Raw genomic sequence first — 17,632 nt, forward strand, 5'->3', positions numbered from 1 at the left:
CTGCCATTTGGGCAAATATATATGTGTGTTTTGTCTTGACAGCCTGTCAACTGGCAGACAGTTCTGGAATATCACATTCATTTCAATGTAATATTGGTAAATTTCTCAATTATAATTTTATTTTTCTCTCTTTGCAACAGTGAAATCCCCCAGTCCTTGCTGGCATTCTTCAGGGTGTTCAGGTGCAGGTGTTGGCATTTCTGCAGTAGCAAAGGAAGAAAAATGAAAGAAGGAAGGCAGGGAGGGAAGAGGCAGGCTGGAAGAGAACAGTGGTGATAGGGAGAGAACAGAGATAGGAGCTGACCTTCATCCTGATATTCACCTTCATGAGAAATGAAGGGAATAATTCACACTTGACAATAAAATAGTGCAGCTGCCTCTTCCTCCTTTAACCAGAGAGGCTGGAGTCAAACAGAAACCAGACGCCCGATGCATAAAATCGATACAGAGGAACAGTCCAAAGGTAATACGGGAATGAGATTAATAAAAATAATTTTATAAACCACAACTACCAATTATTGAACACTTACTTACTTTATGGCATGCCTTTACCTTGTATTTTATCAAGCGATTCTCAAAAAATGAAAGCAAGATAGAAGTTGTTATCTTTGCATTGTGGCTAAGGGAAATAAGGAACAGTTTCACCTCCTTGAATTTCAAAGTCAAGCAGATATTCAAAATTTCATCCATTTAGTTTCAAAATCCCCTTCTTTCAACTGCAGCATATCCCATGTGGTTTTCAGCAGAGATGTAACAAGCTACACATTTTTAAAATAACTATGTAAGTTAGTGTAGATTATTTCTTTTATAAAGAAATACTATACTATATGTATACATAGTATAGTATTGAGCAGTATAAATATAGTATAAATACTATACTATATTTATAAAGAAATACTATACTATATTGCCATACTCTTATAAAGAAAAATCTTTCAGATAAAGGAACAATGTATAGGTACACATACACATTGTGTTATATAGCTAATAATATCTTAAAATTCCTTTTCTTAGCAGAAATTGACCATGACGTTTGTAGAAGTCTGTATTTTATTGTTTTCCCTCAGAGTATTTATCAGGGACATGACTCATATACACAGGAATGGAAGCCTCTGACACATCTATAATAAATAGGTATAGACTTGGCCATTAAAGATGTAGACATTACAATAAGAGGAAAAAATAGCAGCTTTCTGTTGATCATTTATTCATAATTAAGTATTCTGTATGTGGGGCTTCCAGGTGGCTCAGCAGTAAAGAATTAATCTGCCAATTCAGGAGACGTGAGTTCTCTCCCTGGATCAGGAAGATCCCCTGGAGAAGGAAATGGCAACCCACTCCAGTATTCTTGCCTGGGAGATCTCATGGGCAGAGGAGCCTAGCAGGCTACAGTCCATGGGGTCATAAAGAATTGAACACGACTTAGCAATTAAACAACAACAATTCTGTATGTATTGTAAGTGGTAATAGTCCTTTAAAATCACCTTACACTAACAGAGACAGACTCATAAACTTAGAGATCAAATTTATGGTTGCCAGTGGAATGAACGGGGGATGAAAGAGTCTGGAAGTTTGGTGGACAGGTACACACTGCTATATTTAAGATGGATAACTAAGAAGGAACTACTGTACGGTACATGGAGCTCTGCTCAGTGTTATGTGGCAGCTGGAGGGGAGGGGAACTTGGGGGAGAATGAATACACGTGCTTGTGTGGCTGAGTCCCCTTCTCTGTTCCACCTGAAACTATCACAACATTGTCAATCATCTATACCTCAATATACAATAAAAAGTTATTTTTTAAGATGGATTAGGCAAGTTCTCTGCCCTAAATAACTTGATGAAATAAGAAGCAAATAAAAAGAAAGAAAAAAAATATATAGTATTTCTCAGCTCCTGTTTACCTGTCAGAATTTAAAAGAAGTATGAACATGAAGGTGTTTTTGATCATTTGTGGGTTCCTTTCTGTTGTAGTGATGGAAGAGAGATAACTTCCTGCTAGAAATCCCTAGAAGTTTCCCACAAACTTTTCCTAGAAAAAGTGTCATTTCAGCCTACCATAGAGGAGTGACTTGATTTTGATAAGAAGGGAAAAAATAGATAAAAGTAGGATTCTTCACACAAGAAATAGACAAAATAGAGTCTTGGTAGAAGAAATACACTGGTAAGATGTGAACACCTGAAGTCAATTCTGATTTGCTGCTACAATGGGTGCATCTACCAAATTATAGTGTAGGTTAAAAAACAAGAGATCAAATGAAGCCAACCTATTTACCTAATTTGGGTTTTTGATTTGTATCTCTATTTGTGTGTGTGTGTGTGTTTTATCACATTATGTTCACCTACTTCTAATTTATGTGATTTTGCTGTGATGCTGGAGGGACTGGGGGCAGGAGGAGAAGGGGACGGCAGAGGATGAGATGGCTGGATGGCATCACCAACTCGATGGACGTGAGTTTGAGTGAACTCCGGCAGTTGGTGATGGACAGGGAGGCCTGGCATGCTGCGGTTCATGGGGTCGCAAAGAGTTGGACACGACTGAGCAACTGAACTGAACTGAACTGATATCTTTATAGGTTGCCTTAAATGCAGTTTGAAACAAACTAGGGTATCCATTCCATCCACTGTATGCTTAGGAATGACTTTGGTGATCTAGGGCCCTGGATCTTGGATTCTGTCTACTACTTTTGTCAGACAAGGAAGAACTCTAAAATTCCCTTTTATCCTGGTATAAAGTCCTGGGTCAGGAATTCCTGTATCAAGGCCAGAGTTTGGGGATGAGTGAAGCGAAAGTCGCTCAGTCGTGTCAAACTCTTTGCAACCCATGGATTGTGGCCTGCCAGGCTGCTCTGTCCATGGAGTTCTCCAGGCCAGAATATTGGAGTGGGTAACCGTTCCCTTCTCCAGGGAATCTTCCCAACCCAGGTATCAAACCCAGGTCACCCACATTGCAGGTGGATTCTCTACCATCTGAGCCACCAGGGAAGCCGGAGATACTGGACTGGGTAGTCTATCTCTTCTCCAACAGATCTTTCCAATCCAGGAATTGAACTGTTGTCTCCTGCATTGCAGGCAGATTCTTTACCAGCTGAACTACCATATAACACTGATTTGGGGATAAATAAGCAAATACAAAAAAAGGGAAGAAAAAGGTAGAAAACCGTGTTTTGAAATAAATGTTCTGTAGAGTATAATGAATATTTCAATGGCTCACAAAAAGTGGGAGTGAGTCATTGGTGATAGCAAGGATTCTTTTAAAAGTTCAGTTCAAATATCAAAATGAATCTGCCACAGGTATATTTGGCAAAACTAATACAGTTATGTAAAGTATAAAAATAAAATAAAATTAAAAAAAAATAAAAGTTCAGTTCAAGTAAGATAAGCACAACACACAAGCCTCTAGTAGCTGATTTCCTAATCCACTCTAGACTCTACCCACCAGCTCAATGCAATATCTGGCTGACTACAGACCTAGACACTTTTCTATTTCTCTATGTGCTATATCTGCATGTGAATACACACAAACAAATAATTAAACATCAAGCAAATATCAATAGGATTAGTCTGGCATGTTGGAACAAATCTTGATAAATCCGCCTCAGTAACAATACTCGAACTCCAGGTCTATGAGAGGAATACAAATTCAGCCTATTGAAGTACTGTCGTGCAAGGAGAGAGATTTTAATAAAACTGCTTCGTCAGTTCCTATTACATAAGGACTAAAGCTATTGAGCTGTGGAACTGAGGCCAAAAATGGGGATTTGGAAATGCAAATTAGAGATAAGACGGTAATAAATGTCTCTTATTCAGTCACACACTATCCCTGATGCCAAAAGCTATTTTAAAGATGATTCTTAATAGTTCTGTGAAAATGGAAGCATACATACCCAAAATGGACATCTCTGGCACGGTGGCATGATAGGGTCCGTTGAGAAACTCTGGGGCATTGTCGTTGATGTCTTGGACTTTAATAATAAATTCAGAAGGAGGCTCAAGAGGCTTATTTGTCTCCCAGTCCACTGCCTGAGCTGTTAGGGTGTACTCAGCTTTTTCCTCTCGGTCAAGTCTTTTTATAGCATGGATATCTCCTGTTACGTCATTTATTTGAAAGATAGTCCCAGCTCCATCGCCTGACAGGATGTATTTGATTTTTTTGCTCCCAGGATCCAGGTCTGTGTGTAGCTAAAATGAAAGGGGACATTGGTTAGCGATGTGGCAATTTGCAAAGTATGTTTTAAATACCTCATGTTTCAATATAAAGTTGTTTCTTTCTACAATGATTATAATTTCATCAATTTCTGCCAACAGTAGCTGCACAGAGAGTCCGTGCAACCCTCTGTATATCAAGTACAGTATATGAGAGTCAAACAAATATGTTTGAATGCCTTTAAAAAATACTTTGGCCTGTTCAGTATAAATTGATATACATTTACAACGATAAAAAAAATTGAGCAGAAAACACTAAAGTATATGTGTTCCTTCAATTTATTCATATATTTACTTGCTTAGTATGATCAGATCAGATCAGTCGCTCAGTCGTGTCCAACTCTTTGCGACCCCATGAATCGCAGCACACCAGGCCTCCCTGTCCATCACCAACTCCTGGAGTTCACTCAGACTCAAGTCCATCGAGTCAGTGATGCCATCCAGCCATCTCATCCTCTGTCGTCCCCTTCTCCTCCTGCCCCCAATCCCTCCCAGCATCAGGGTCTTTTCCAATGAGTCAACTCTTCACATGAGGTAGCCAAAGTACTGGAGTTTTAGCTTTAGCATCATTCCTTCCAAAGAAATCCCAGGGCTGATCTCCTTCAGAATGGACTGGTTGCTTAGTATGAACTGATGTGCAATTAGAATGATAAAAAGATTGATAAGAATATATAAAAATGTATGCATTCTTTTCAATTTGTTAATAAATTTAAAGTTATTATTATTATTAGTTATTTTTATGGGCTACTATCTGTGTGCCAAAACTGTGTGAATCACTTCTCATGTACTAATTCTTCTCATTTTTTCCAAAAGTCATTGAATTAGAATATTTCATATGAAACATGAGAAAAGGGAAGTTTGAGAGGGTATATTGTAACATCTCCACAGTTCCTACTTGATAGAAACAAGTGCAGCAGCTCTGGCTGCTATATTCATAACGCTGACATAATTCTAACAATCTGATGGATATTAAGACCTTACGTTTGTGTAAGTTATTTTTTTCCCCTTTGATTTGTATAATTCTTCTAGTCCAGGAAAATTATTCCCATTTTACAAAGATGACTGAAACCAGATTATGGGAGCACATTTTCCAGAAATGGGACTTCTTTGAGAAATAAAAACTTTGCAGCAGGAATTCAGATCCATCTTCAATCATGGCAATAAATATTTATTGAACACCTACTCTGCCTAAAACATTTTGGTATGTACTGGGGAAAACAGAATCCCAAAATTTCATAGTTTATTCTCAGGAGGGAAACAATAGTGTTGTGATATATGGAGCTTTTTCTTTATACTATATAGACTCCTATTAAAAAATAAAATAAAACAAGAATATATATTTTTAATTCGCATTTTTAAAAGGAAAATTCATTGGATTATAGTTGCAAAATATTCCTCAAATGCACATATTTTCAGATAAACACAATTATTTAAATGCCAATATAATTAGTTATTGGGCTTCCCTGGTGGCTCAGATGGTAAAGAATCCGCTGCAATGCAGGAGATCTGGGTTCGATCCCTGGGTTGGGAAGGCCCCTGGAGGAGGGCACAGCAACCCACTCCAGTATTCTTGCCTAGAGAATCCCCATGATCAGAGGAGCCTGGCAGTCTACAGTTCATGGAGGTACAAAGAGTCGGACATGACTGAGCAACGGACTTATGTGGGGAAAGAGGAGAGGCTGAGACGAGCACACAGATAACCCCAACACAAAGGATCTGGCAAGTGCCATAAGAATTGTTTATGGCGTGCATAGTTCATTCTTGCATCATGAGATTTTTAAATACCTGTTCCTTAAAATATATATATATATATATATGTATATATTGAAGGAAAAAAGTCTTGTGCAAAGAAACTCCTAGAAATTCAAAAGGCATTGCATTCTCTTGGAATCACTTTTGATTCAGAACAGATTTTATCACTTTCTTTGCTAATTTAAATTTTATTTAGCTCCTCAATAAATGAAAAGAAAAGATTATACAAAAGACATAAAACAGCAATAACACGTCCAAATGCATCTAGATCGCCTATTTTACTCCTGAATATTTTTAAAAGTTAAAACATAAGATTACATCAAATATTTATCGAACCTCAAATTGTATCCATTTCATTTATTGTACTAAACTTATTAACAAGAGGAAATATTGAAATGCCACTTCATCTTAATGAATGTGGGAATATAATTCATTAATGTGATATTAATCCAAATTTATGATCATTTTAATTTATGTGCATTTTAATATTCTATTAGCATTTTTATTAAAAAAGAAAAATTTGAATAAAGTATGATTCATGGATGTTCCCATTCATATACATGCATTTCTGAGACTCAGAATGTATTGACATGTGTCACTCTTGCCCATCACAGTTTTGCTATCAAAAAGTAAGTCATTCAAAATAGTGTTATTATTTATGTTAGAACTTATTTGTGCCATATTTTCCATACATTTATCAATAGCCTCTGATTAGTAAATCATATCATATTGTTAGATTTTGATGGTCCTTTCCTTTGTATTTAGAAATAACTGAGGGAGAAGGGAACAGCATAGGTTTTGAAAAAACAATAAGCTAAGTAAGACTCAGATCTCGCTAACTACATGAACTGAAGAAATTAACACATTTATTTGAGCTTCAGTTACTTTGCCTCCATTATGGAGATAAGATAACCTATTTTGCAGAATTGGTTTTATAATCTGAGATGATCTATTTGAAAAACAGAAAAATTAAATATTAACGGTATAATAACTGAAGCTGTTTCTACTTCATAACATCCTCTGCTGCTACTGCTAAGTCGCTTCAGTCATGTCAGACTCTGTGCTACCCCACAGACGGCAGTCCACCAGGCTCCCCCATCCCTGGGATTCTCCAGGTAAGAACACTGGAATGGGTTGCCATTTCCTTCTCCAATGCATGAAAGTGAAAAGTGAAAGTGAAGTCGCTCAGTCGTGTCCGACTCTTAGCGACCCCATGGACTGCAGCCTACCAGGCTCCTTTGTCCATGGGACTTTCCAGGCAAGAGTACCGGAGTGGGGTGCCATTGCCTTCTCCATCCTCAACTATATACAACTATCTGAAAACACTATAATAAAGCCTATCTGCAAGCTGAGTGAAAAGTTCCCAAAATTCCGTCCTGAAAAAATGGAGAAAAAAGCTCTTAGCAAACACTGTGTACTTCCTCTTCTTCTGGAAAATTATTTTTAGCAAATCTCAGCAAAATCCAGAGCCCTCATGATCTTAAAAGGCAGAGTATTGTGTTTCCATATTCATTCCTTTCATCCAGTTATTAATATTGACACACACATACACACACTTGAACATGGCTTATTGAAGTAACCAACTTAACATTACAAATAAAGACCTGTGGGTGTGTAAGAATAGCAATTTACAGGGACCAAATGTTCATAAGACTCCACATCTGGTCCTGAGAAATCAGAATACATGCTAATAAGCTGCTGCTGTCTTGGTTGGTCTTCATGTGTCTGTTTAAACCTGCTCACTTCAATGTATCAAGACTGTTCTGTCAACCCACCCCAGGACCTTCTCTGTGAGATCGTGATGCCAAAGACATCCCAAATTTTCACACACCATGCATCATCTGGAAGTGTGAGGACCATCTCTCCTAAGGGCTGCTTCTCCTAATTATACCAGGATAAGGGCCACATGCAAATTGGCTGCAGTGGTAAGATGTTGGCCTGGCTGTGGTACAAAGACCTCATCCATTCATTGGTTAATTATGCACCAAACATGATTATAAGCAACACAGACATGGTCTCTGCCCTCAAAGACCCACAGCTTTGTGGGAGATAACACAAACAGAAAATATCTGTTATTGTTACTGTTACTACTACGGTCACACGCACTGACTACTTATTATCTGGTAAACATCTTGCATCTACATATGTAATCTATTCTCACAGCCAACCAGAGACCATCCCTTCATTTCAACAATGAAATGACTGAAATTCAGAGATTTTTAGGGAACTTTTCCATAGAATTTACTATCAGTGAGTGGAAATCTTAACAGCATAAGGTTTAAAGTAAATTTCCTGGATTCAAATACATGCCCCAAGGCTCTGATACAGAAAGAAAGCTGGGGTGGTGGGGGGAGGTGGCGACGGAGTGCATATGTTAAATTTATCTAACCCACAAAATAGAGTGTGGGGAACAGCAAAGGCCACTACAAAAAAGTAATGATTTGGGTTTCCCTGGTGTCTCAATGATAAAGAATCCACCTGCCAGTGCAGGAGTCACGGGTTCACACGCTGCTGAGCAACTAAGCCTGGCATCGTAATAGTTTTGTTTCAGTAAATCACAGTGGTAGGCAGGCACCCGTTAGCAAAAGTCTTAAAAGCAAAGGGAAAGAGGAAGTCAGAGGAAAACTTAGACATCAATTCACAAAGCTACCTCAAATTAGGATTCCAAGTTCAGCCCCACACCCATGATCTGTGTCACCTACAACCAGATGAACCCCTGTGGTCACTCCCTGCAGCCTTGGCGAGGAGCACCGAGTGTCAGGTATACAGTGAGCAATCCTGGTCATTCATTGGTCATTCATGTTGTGTCTTCAATTTCAGGGATCATAACAGGACTACAACATAATTGAGCTGAATTGTGAGCATCAATGCAATTACACCCTCACTATCTTTCATATATTTGCATAATATCCCCTTTTAAAACTTTAAAAGCCATGGGAGGAAACATTTGCATTTCCACTTTCCTTTGCATTCCCACTGCCTAGTAAGGTGTCTGTCATGCTCTTGGGGCTCAGAAAGTATTTGCGGAGTAAGGTAAAGGAAGGGAAGGGAAGGAAAGAACACTGTCTCATTTTATTTTCAAAATAGTAATTTCAAGAAGAGTGAACAAATTTAGCAATGTGAGGTCTAGTGAGCTGAAACCTTATCTACTCTAAACATAAAACCCTGAGTTCCCTCAATTCTGCATTCAATTTTAGCAGAACTCCTGAGACATAGCAGAAGGAACATCAAGGGAAGGACGAGTGGATGGATGACAATGGATGAATAACAGACAACAGAGGAAAGTGCCTGATATTCACATAGCACTGTCCTCAGGATAAGAGCCCCTCCCACCCTATTCTTCAGTGTCACCCATCTCTCTTTTTTAAATTAGATACATATTTTTTTATTTAAAATAAAATACTGCATTCATTTTAAAAATTTAAGTGTGCAGTGAGATTAGTCAAAACTAATACAAGCATTGGCTAATCCCTGTTTAATTATACTACGTACAGTTTGTATTTCACTCTTCTAAATTTATATATTGAGCCTATATTGTCCTTACAATAAGAGAAGAAAGCAGCTAAACTAATCTAACATCTAGTGATTTCAGCCAACTTATTATGAACGGCTAAACTACTTTGAATTTATGGCACTTTCTGCTTATTGAGGCTAGAAGAAAATAACCTTTTTGCTTTTCTAAATGTTCAATTTATTTCTGAATTTAAAATTAGTAAATTTACCCTTAAAGATCAGATGACCGAAGATAGTTCTGTGGCTGTCAAATTATAAAAGTACAAACTACTTTTCCACCTTCTTCTGCAGAATTTCTGAGGACACTAAAGTACTTCTAGTATCAATACAGCAGAGCCGAGAGAAGATAAAGTCTCTTCTGAGTGCCTATCTTAAAACCAAAGAATGACTTAATTACCGTGCTTGCCAACCTCTTCCTGGAGAGTGAGTGATGTAGAATAGGACTCAGTGAACTATGGGGGAAATCAGTTCCTCACGTGAACATCTGTAGCTCTGACGTCAGAACTTACTTTGAAGTTCCACTCAATTCAAAAGGAAATCCCAGGAGAGTTTCTCAAATTTCCTGTCTTCCTCTAGAGTTACTGGGAGAGAATCAGCATCTTTGGAACCCGAAGGGTTAACAACAATCACTACAACATGAATCTCTCTCACTTACTGATTCCTGGTTTTAATCAATCTATTCTCCCTTGGAGAGAACAGCAAGCTTAGCACACTTAAATAAAGTCACATCTTACACTATGTTCTCAGTATCTAGTAGGTGCCTGTCAGGGAGACACGGGTGCTTCGGGCTAACGATCTATATCAGTTATGAATGGATGGATAATCTAATTCTTAAATGGTAACCAATTAATATAAAAGGTGGGACCAGAAACGTAACAGAGTATACATTTTTGACCAAAATGATAAAGAATGCAGGACTTCACTCTAAATCAGGTACACATTTAGGCTGCTAGGGGAGTGAAAGGGCAAGTAAGGAGAAAGAGCAAATTGATACAGGAAAACAATACATTCCTGTTTCTGAACTGCTCCCCCACCAGAAGGACCCGAAGTTTGACTTGAGGTCTACTTATTTTAACCTGTAGTTCAGTCTTCTTGCACACAATAGAACATCTCACAAAAGATGCTGACCCAACATGAAACGGTCCATTCAAGAATGAGTTTGCTTTCATCATTGTATTCAAGTAGAACTAGACAACCATGGGTTCTTGATGCTTTGAAAGTGAAAGTGAAGTTGGTCAGTCGTGTCCGACTCCTTGCGACCCCATGGACTTTAGCCTATCATGCTCCTCCATCCATGGGATTTTCCAGACAAAAGTAGTGGAGTGGGTTGCCATTTCCTTCTCCAGAGGATCTTCCTGACCCAGGATAGAGCTAAATTAATCATAATACGACGGTGGGAGATGGAGTAGAAGGAGTGAGATTGGACCACATCGCTTGTAAGATGCCTTTATATGCCGAAATGTTACAACACTTTAGTAAATCTAAATAATTATTTCATCCAGTCACGCTGCCTTATATTCCATTTACTTTATTGAAGTATGGTTGATTTTCAATGTGGGGTTAATTTCTGCTGTATATCAAAGGGACTCATAGATAGACTGATATGCTTTTTTCATATTCCATTTCATTATGGTTTATCACAGGATATTGGATACAATTCCCTGTGCTATACAGCAGGACCTTACTGTTTACACATTCTATATATAACACTTTTCCTTGCTAAGCCCAAACTCCCAATCCTTCCCTCCCTTGCTCCCCCATCCACCCCCACACCGGCAACCACAAATCTGTTCTCTATTTCTGAGTCACATCATTCTTAACAATTTGCAGAAACAAATTATATAACTACAGCTCAGTAATAGACATAAGAACACCTCAGCATGTTAGTAAGATTGAATTGGGAATATGCACTTACATGTGTGATCATACACTCTGAAGAAATAATTCAGTGAAATAATAACAGGCCTTCATTCTCATACAAACCAAATTACCATGAAATTTGTCTTACAGGGTGAAAGAATGAAGAAGACACAATCACCGATTAAAAGACTAGAACAGAGCATCTTACAATGCAGGTGACCTTCTACGTTGACAAAAAAGTTCTGATGTTTTACAGGAGACAAATGTGTAGCATCCTGATATCTCAGATCTGTGGTCTTTGAACTCTGCATTAGCTGCTGGTGTGAGTGCTGAATACCTTAACCTGGCCAAGGGGAGCAAAGCCCAGAGAAATAGAAAATTGGAAGCAAGTCTGAGTAAACTGCTGCTTCTGGCTGCAGGAATCCAAAATTATCATCAGAATTAGGAATGCAATACTTGTGCTACTGTTTAAGATAGTAAGTGCCACAAAGACAGGGCCTCCAGGTATGTTATTCAACAATCTTCTCAACAACAAGCATAGTAGCTGGTACATAGCAGATGCTCAGTAAAGTCTAATGGCTGTTGTGTCTGTACAGGATCTATCATAACGGCCTGCACCTTTTCAGTGACTTTACTAGGATGAGAGGCACAGGTTCTGTAAATATATGGATTTTCTCAAGTTCACATAATTAACAAATAACAGAACCAGATGTAACTCAGTAAATCAGATTTCAGAGCCTATACATTTTGGCATCTTTCCAGAGAAACCCCCAGGACTGCCTGGGGGTTTCCTAGTTCACTGTATGAGAAGTAGATGGGCTGGAGCAGGCTCCCTACTCTGTCCCTAAACGGCAATAGGCATTTTTTAAAGACATTTAGAAGCCATGTGCATGAAGCCATAAGTACAGTTTGTCCTATAAAAGCTTGAAATAGAGTAGAGACAGAAATAGAAAGGCAGTATGCTCAACTAATAGGAATGCAAACAGAGAATATTGACAAGAAGAGGCTGGCAGGCTGTTTACCAAGAGACTTTGCAAGCCAACACTTATGACCTTGGCAAATTCGCTACTTTCTTCAGTCTGGACCACAGCTTTATGGGTTTGGAAACATGACATGTAAGTTTACAGAAAATCCAATCTTTCTTAGCCAGACTCCAATAAAGAAAGTTCCCAAGTCCAATTTTTTTTTAAGGGAATGTTTTGATGATATACAGCATTTCAACTATCTGAGAGATCATGATAAGCAAAATTTCTCCTTATATAAAGACCCACACACAAGTGAAGCCAAATTATCCTTGTTGATAGGATTCAGAGAAAGGAGATGGATCCATTCCATAATGATGTCATAGGAAAAATAACATAAGTGTGCCTATCCTACCAAAATGATCTTAAACATGCTTTGAGAATGCTTAAGTTCTATATTCTCAGATTTCTTTTTCTTTTCTTTAAGTACTGAGATCAAGACTCCAATATTTAAGCAACTATAGGGGCATAAAGGAGAAGGAAATTGCAATCCACCCCAGTACTTTGCCTGGAAAATCCCATGGATGGAGGAGCCAGGTAGGCTGCAGTCCATGGGGTCGCGAAGAGTCGGACACAACTGAGCGACTTCACTTTCACTTTTCACTTTCATGCACTGGAGAAGGAAATGGCAACCCACTCCAGTGTTTTTGCCTGGAGAATCCCAGGGATGGGGGAGCCTGGTGGCTGCCGTCTATGGGGTCACACAGAGTCAGACACGACTGAAGTGACTTAGCAGCAGCAGCAGCAGCCAGTGTTCTTGCCTGGAGAATCCCAGGGACGGCGGAGCCTGGTGGGCTGCCGTCTATGGGGTCGCACAGAGTCGGACACAACTGAAGTGACTTACCAGTGAACTCCTTTCAGTTGGACATATCATTGGAAGGACTGATGCTAAAGCTGAAGTTCCAATACTTTGGCCACCTGATGCGAGAAGCTGACTCATTGAAAAAGACCCTGATGCTGGGAAAGAGTGAGGGTGTGAGAATAGGGCAACAGAGGATGAGATGGTTGCATGGCATCACTGACTCAATACACACGTTTGAGCAAATTCCAGGAGATGGTGAAGGACAGGGAAGCCTGGCATCATGCTGCAGTCCGTGGAGTCACAAGGAGTTGGACACAACTTAGCAACTGAACAATAATACTTTCTTATCGTATATATGTTGATAACATACTGGCTAATATATTAAATCCTACAGGGTTGGAAGTCAATATGTTTCTTTAAGGCAATCAAAGATTTATAAAGTAGTAATTGATATTATGGGAACCAGAATGAAAGCCTGATAAGAAATAGAACAAACAGGAATACACTGAGGGATTTGCTTAATCTCCCCAGAATTCGGTGTCCTTGTTTGTAAAGTGTTTTTTAATAACGGTTTTAACAACCTATCATTACAAAACCTAAAGGGTTTTTGTAATGCTTAAAATATGCCAATAGATAATCGGTAAAGCACATTATCTTCTAGGAACTAAAACATTCAAACAAAACTGCATATAGGGTGGATTCTTGTGGAGACTGAATCTTGGAATTACAATGATAGATTCTGCCAAAACTGGAACTTCTTTCCAAGAAAAATACACCTAACAATATATTGTGGGTCAGAATTCAACATGCAGCATTACTTTGTAGTAAATATAAGAATGTTACTTCTTGACTAAAATGCTCTTTGTACAAAGTAGCTTAAACTCTTACATTGGACATTCTTATACTGGGAATATAATCACATATTTGGTACTTACTATTTAGGAAGTACAGACAGTAGATGTATTTGGAAGCTTTTACTCTTTTTTCAGCTTTAGTGATGTGTATTTCACAAATAAAACTGTAAGGTGTTTAAAGTGTACTTCATTTTTATTTCTTGTTATTCAAAAACTGTAAGCCTAGAAGTAAAAGGGGGTGGTCAATGTGCATTGTGTCATTGAATAAATGCTTGTGTGTGCCAGAGTGTAGGTGAATAATAATTGTGGATCTATTACTAAATAGAAATTCAGGTGAAAGGATCAAGCACATTAAATTCTATGAATCAACACATGAATGAACAAATGGACATATTGTTGAGTAGGTGGGTGGAAGGACCACAGGGTTTCTCACTAAAAAGACTGATTTGGGAAAACATAATAAATTTTTCTCTCTCAAAGTCCTATTCCTTGTCTTATACTCAAGCAGACATAGTACTTGGGAGTTCAACTATAAATTATAAAAGATTCTTATACAAAGATCCTTGGAGCATGTTTAGTTTTCAACTCAATCATCACTCTCCACAAATCTCTTGAAAATTTTTCTATCTCTCTTTCTATATGTATATAGATAGATGAATAGGACAGATATCGATATGAGAGAGGGAAATTTTGTTCAGAATAAATAGACAATGTGATAATATACAATGTAAGCAAGGTGAATAGGACTAAAAGGAGACAACTAAGATTATTAGCCAAACAAAAGAAGTAGATTTTAAATAGATATGGATATTTAAAACATATATTAAGGATATTGTTAATATTCAAAGATCATTTTAGATTGAAACCTTCAGTTCAATTCAGTTCATTTGTTCAGTCATGTCCGACTCTTTGTGACCCCATGGACTGCAGCATGCTAGGCTTTGCTGCCCATCACCAACTCCCAGAGTTTACTCAAACTCACGTCCATTGAGTCGGTGATGCCATCCAAGCATCTCATTCTCTGTCGTCCCCTTCTCCTCCTGCCTTCAAACTTTCCCAGCATCAGGGTCTTTTTTTTTGGGGGGGGGGGGACTGACAATTCGTTTCATATATGATATTATACAGGTTTCAATGCCATTCTCCCAAATCATCACACCCTCTCCCTCTCCCACAGAGTCCAAAAGACTGAGTCAGTTCTTTGCACCAGGTGGCCAAAGTATTGGAGTTTCAGCTTCAGCATCAGTCCTTCCAATGAATATTCAGGACTGATTTCCTTTAGGATGGACTGGTTGGACCTCCTTGCAGTCCATGGGATTCTCAAGAGTCTTCAACAACACAGTTCAAAAGCATCAATTCTTTGGCGCTCAGCTTTCTTCACAGGCCAACTCTCACATCCATACATGGATACTGGAAAAACCATAGCTTTGACTAGACAGACCTTTGCTGGCAAAGTAATGTCTCTACTTTTTAATATGCTGTCTAGGTTGGTCATAACTTGCCTTCCAAGGAGCAAGCGTCTTTTAATTTCATGGCTGCAGTCATCATCTGCAGTAATTTTGGAGCCCAGAAAAATAAAGTCTGTCACTCTTTCCCCATCTATTTGTCATGAAGTGATGAGACCAGTATAACCTTCCGTTATACTGTGGAAAAAGGAGAAAACATTTAAGAAGGTTGTGTCAGTGTCCTTTATGTTTGAAAAGACCTTGATTAACCAGAGTCCCAATAGGAGTTGAAAATATGAGACAAATTTCTGATGTGGTAATCACAATTACTTGCTAAGCAGGATGCATTTTGTTATCCAAAAACTGACAAGATCACAGTGGGAAAGAACACAGTGGATAACCAAATGACAGTCATCTATTCTCTCTGAAATTCTCTCTTTATAAAGGGACTGTGAGGTAATCAAAATGCCATGAACTTGGAAGAATGTTGAAGTTAAAGTTAAAAGTGAAATAACATAAACCGGGGATTTAGTTTGGGCTATAGAATAGGATGTGACACTGGCAAATCATTTTTTTATGTGATAAAAAACCCTGATAAGTGTGGTCCAGTGGTTAAGACTTCATGCTTCCAATGCAGGGGCCCCTGGTTCAATCCCTGGTTGGGGAACTAAGATCCCACAGGCCGTGTGGCATGGCCAAAGAAATCCACAAACCCAAAATTTAAAGCCTGACAATAACTTAGCTGTGTTACCCACTCCTACCCCTTGAACACTGTAAACTGTCTCATTCACAAACTCAATAAGAAAGAAGAGGGTCATGACCAAAGCACAGATTAAACAGAAATATGCAAGTTTGACAACTCAATGGGTAGATGAATTATTGATTATTCATCAATGGATTATTGATGTGTGGGTGGACACATGTGCTGATAAAAAATTAAGAGGAAGAAGAAGGGCCGTTAAATGGTTTTGCTGGAGAATGGATAGGTGCACAAAGAAATAGATAAGAGGATGGCTAACTAAATAGATTCACAAACACCCTTCCTTTTCGAAAAATGACAATCAGAAAACCTGATTTGAATTAAAACTAGTAGATATGATTTCAGACAAATCACTTTAAATGTCCCTATTTTAGTTTCTTTTTATTAAACTGATACCAACAAGGCGATTAGCACCATTATAAAAACATTTACCTGACTGTTCTAAGGATAGTATGTATGTAAAAGTTGTTCTTAATTATTTTAACTCTACTCCCCCAAGTATCATTCCTATAGTATCCCTATAGTGATGGGGTGGGGGCTTCCCTGGTGGCTCAGTTGGTAAAGAATCTGCCTGCAATGCAGAAGACTGTCTGCAATGCAAAAGATCCATGTTCCATCCCTGGGTTGGGAAGATCCCCAGGAGAAGGAAATGGCAACCTACTCCAGTGTTTTTGCTTGGCAAATCTCGACAGAGGAGCCTGGAGGGCTATATAGTCCATAGGGTTGCAAAAGTCGGACAGGACTTAGCGACTAACGACCATAATGACGTGGAAATGGAACCTAATATACCATCACTTATGGAATTAGATGCTTATAGCCTTCAGTGCTATAAGTATGTGTGTGTTTAAGAGTGAGAGTGTGTGTGTGTGTGTGGGTACGTATGTGTCTGTCCACTCCATCTCCATTCTGTCAATGAAGCTTAGAAGTTAGCTGAAAAAATCCCTAATAGCAACAACAACCTGAAAACTAAAAATGCCCTTACTTTTCACAGTATAAATAGATCTGTTACAAATCCATAAATCCCCTGCAAGAATGATATTATTAGTATTATTTATGAAAATGAAGTTTTTTTCATTCTTAAACAAAAACAAATAATTCTTTCAGGTCCTCTGTTGGAAGGTCAATAGTTTCTTCTTCAAAATTAATATGTTAAAGTTCTAACCCCCAGTACTTCAGAATGTGATGATATCATATAAATATAGATATAGATATAGGTTTTCATTTCCTTCTCCAGGGGATCTTCCCAACGCAGGGATCAAACCTGGGTCTCCTGCATCGCAGGCAGGATGTAGATTCATATACACTCATATATATGCATATATAATACATATATATCATATATATAAAATAACTGAATCTCTGTGCTGTACACCTGAAAATAACATATGTTAAATCACCATACATCAGTAAAAATTTAAATAGA

General features: G+C 38.3%; 1 protein-coding gene across 2 annotated transcripts in view; it reads right to left on the reverse strand.

Annotated features, from left to right (window-relative positions):
• CDH8 (cadherin 8) overlaps positions 1–17,632 on the reverse strand; it is a 401,377-nt gene that overhangs the window by 258,551 nt on the left and 125,194 nt on the right. For both annotated transcript variants that reach the window (XM_055552030.1, XM_055552031.1), the window contains exon 4: positions 3,886–4,180. In XM_055552030.1, the coding sequence (XP_055408005.1) occupies positions 3,886–4,180 (295 nt within the window). The remainder of the gene's footprint in view (positions 1–3,885; positions 4,181–17,632) is intronic.

This window comes from Bubalus kerabau, chromosome 17 (assembly GCF_029407905.1).
Source record: "Bubalus kerabau isolate K-KA32 ecotype Philippines breed swamp buffalo chromosome 17, PCC_UOA_SB_1v2, whole genome shotgun sequence".
In the NCBI taxonomy this organism is placed as follows: Eukaryota; Metazoa; Chordata; class Mammalia; order Artiodactyla; family Bovidae; genus Bubalus; species Bubalus kerabau.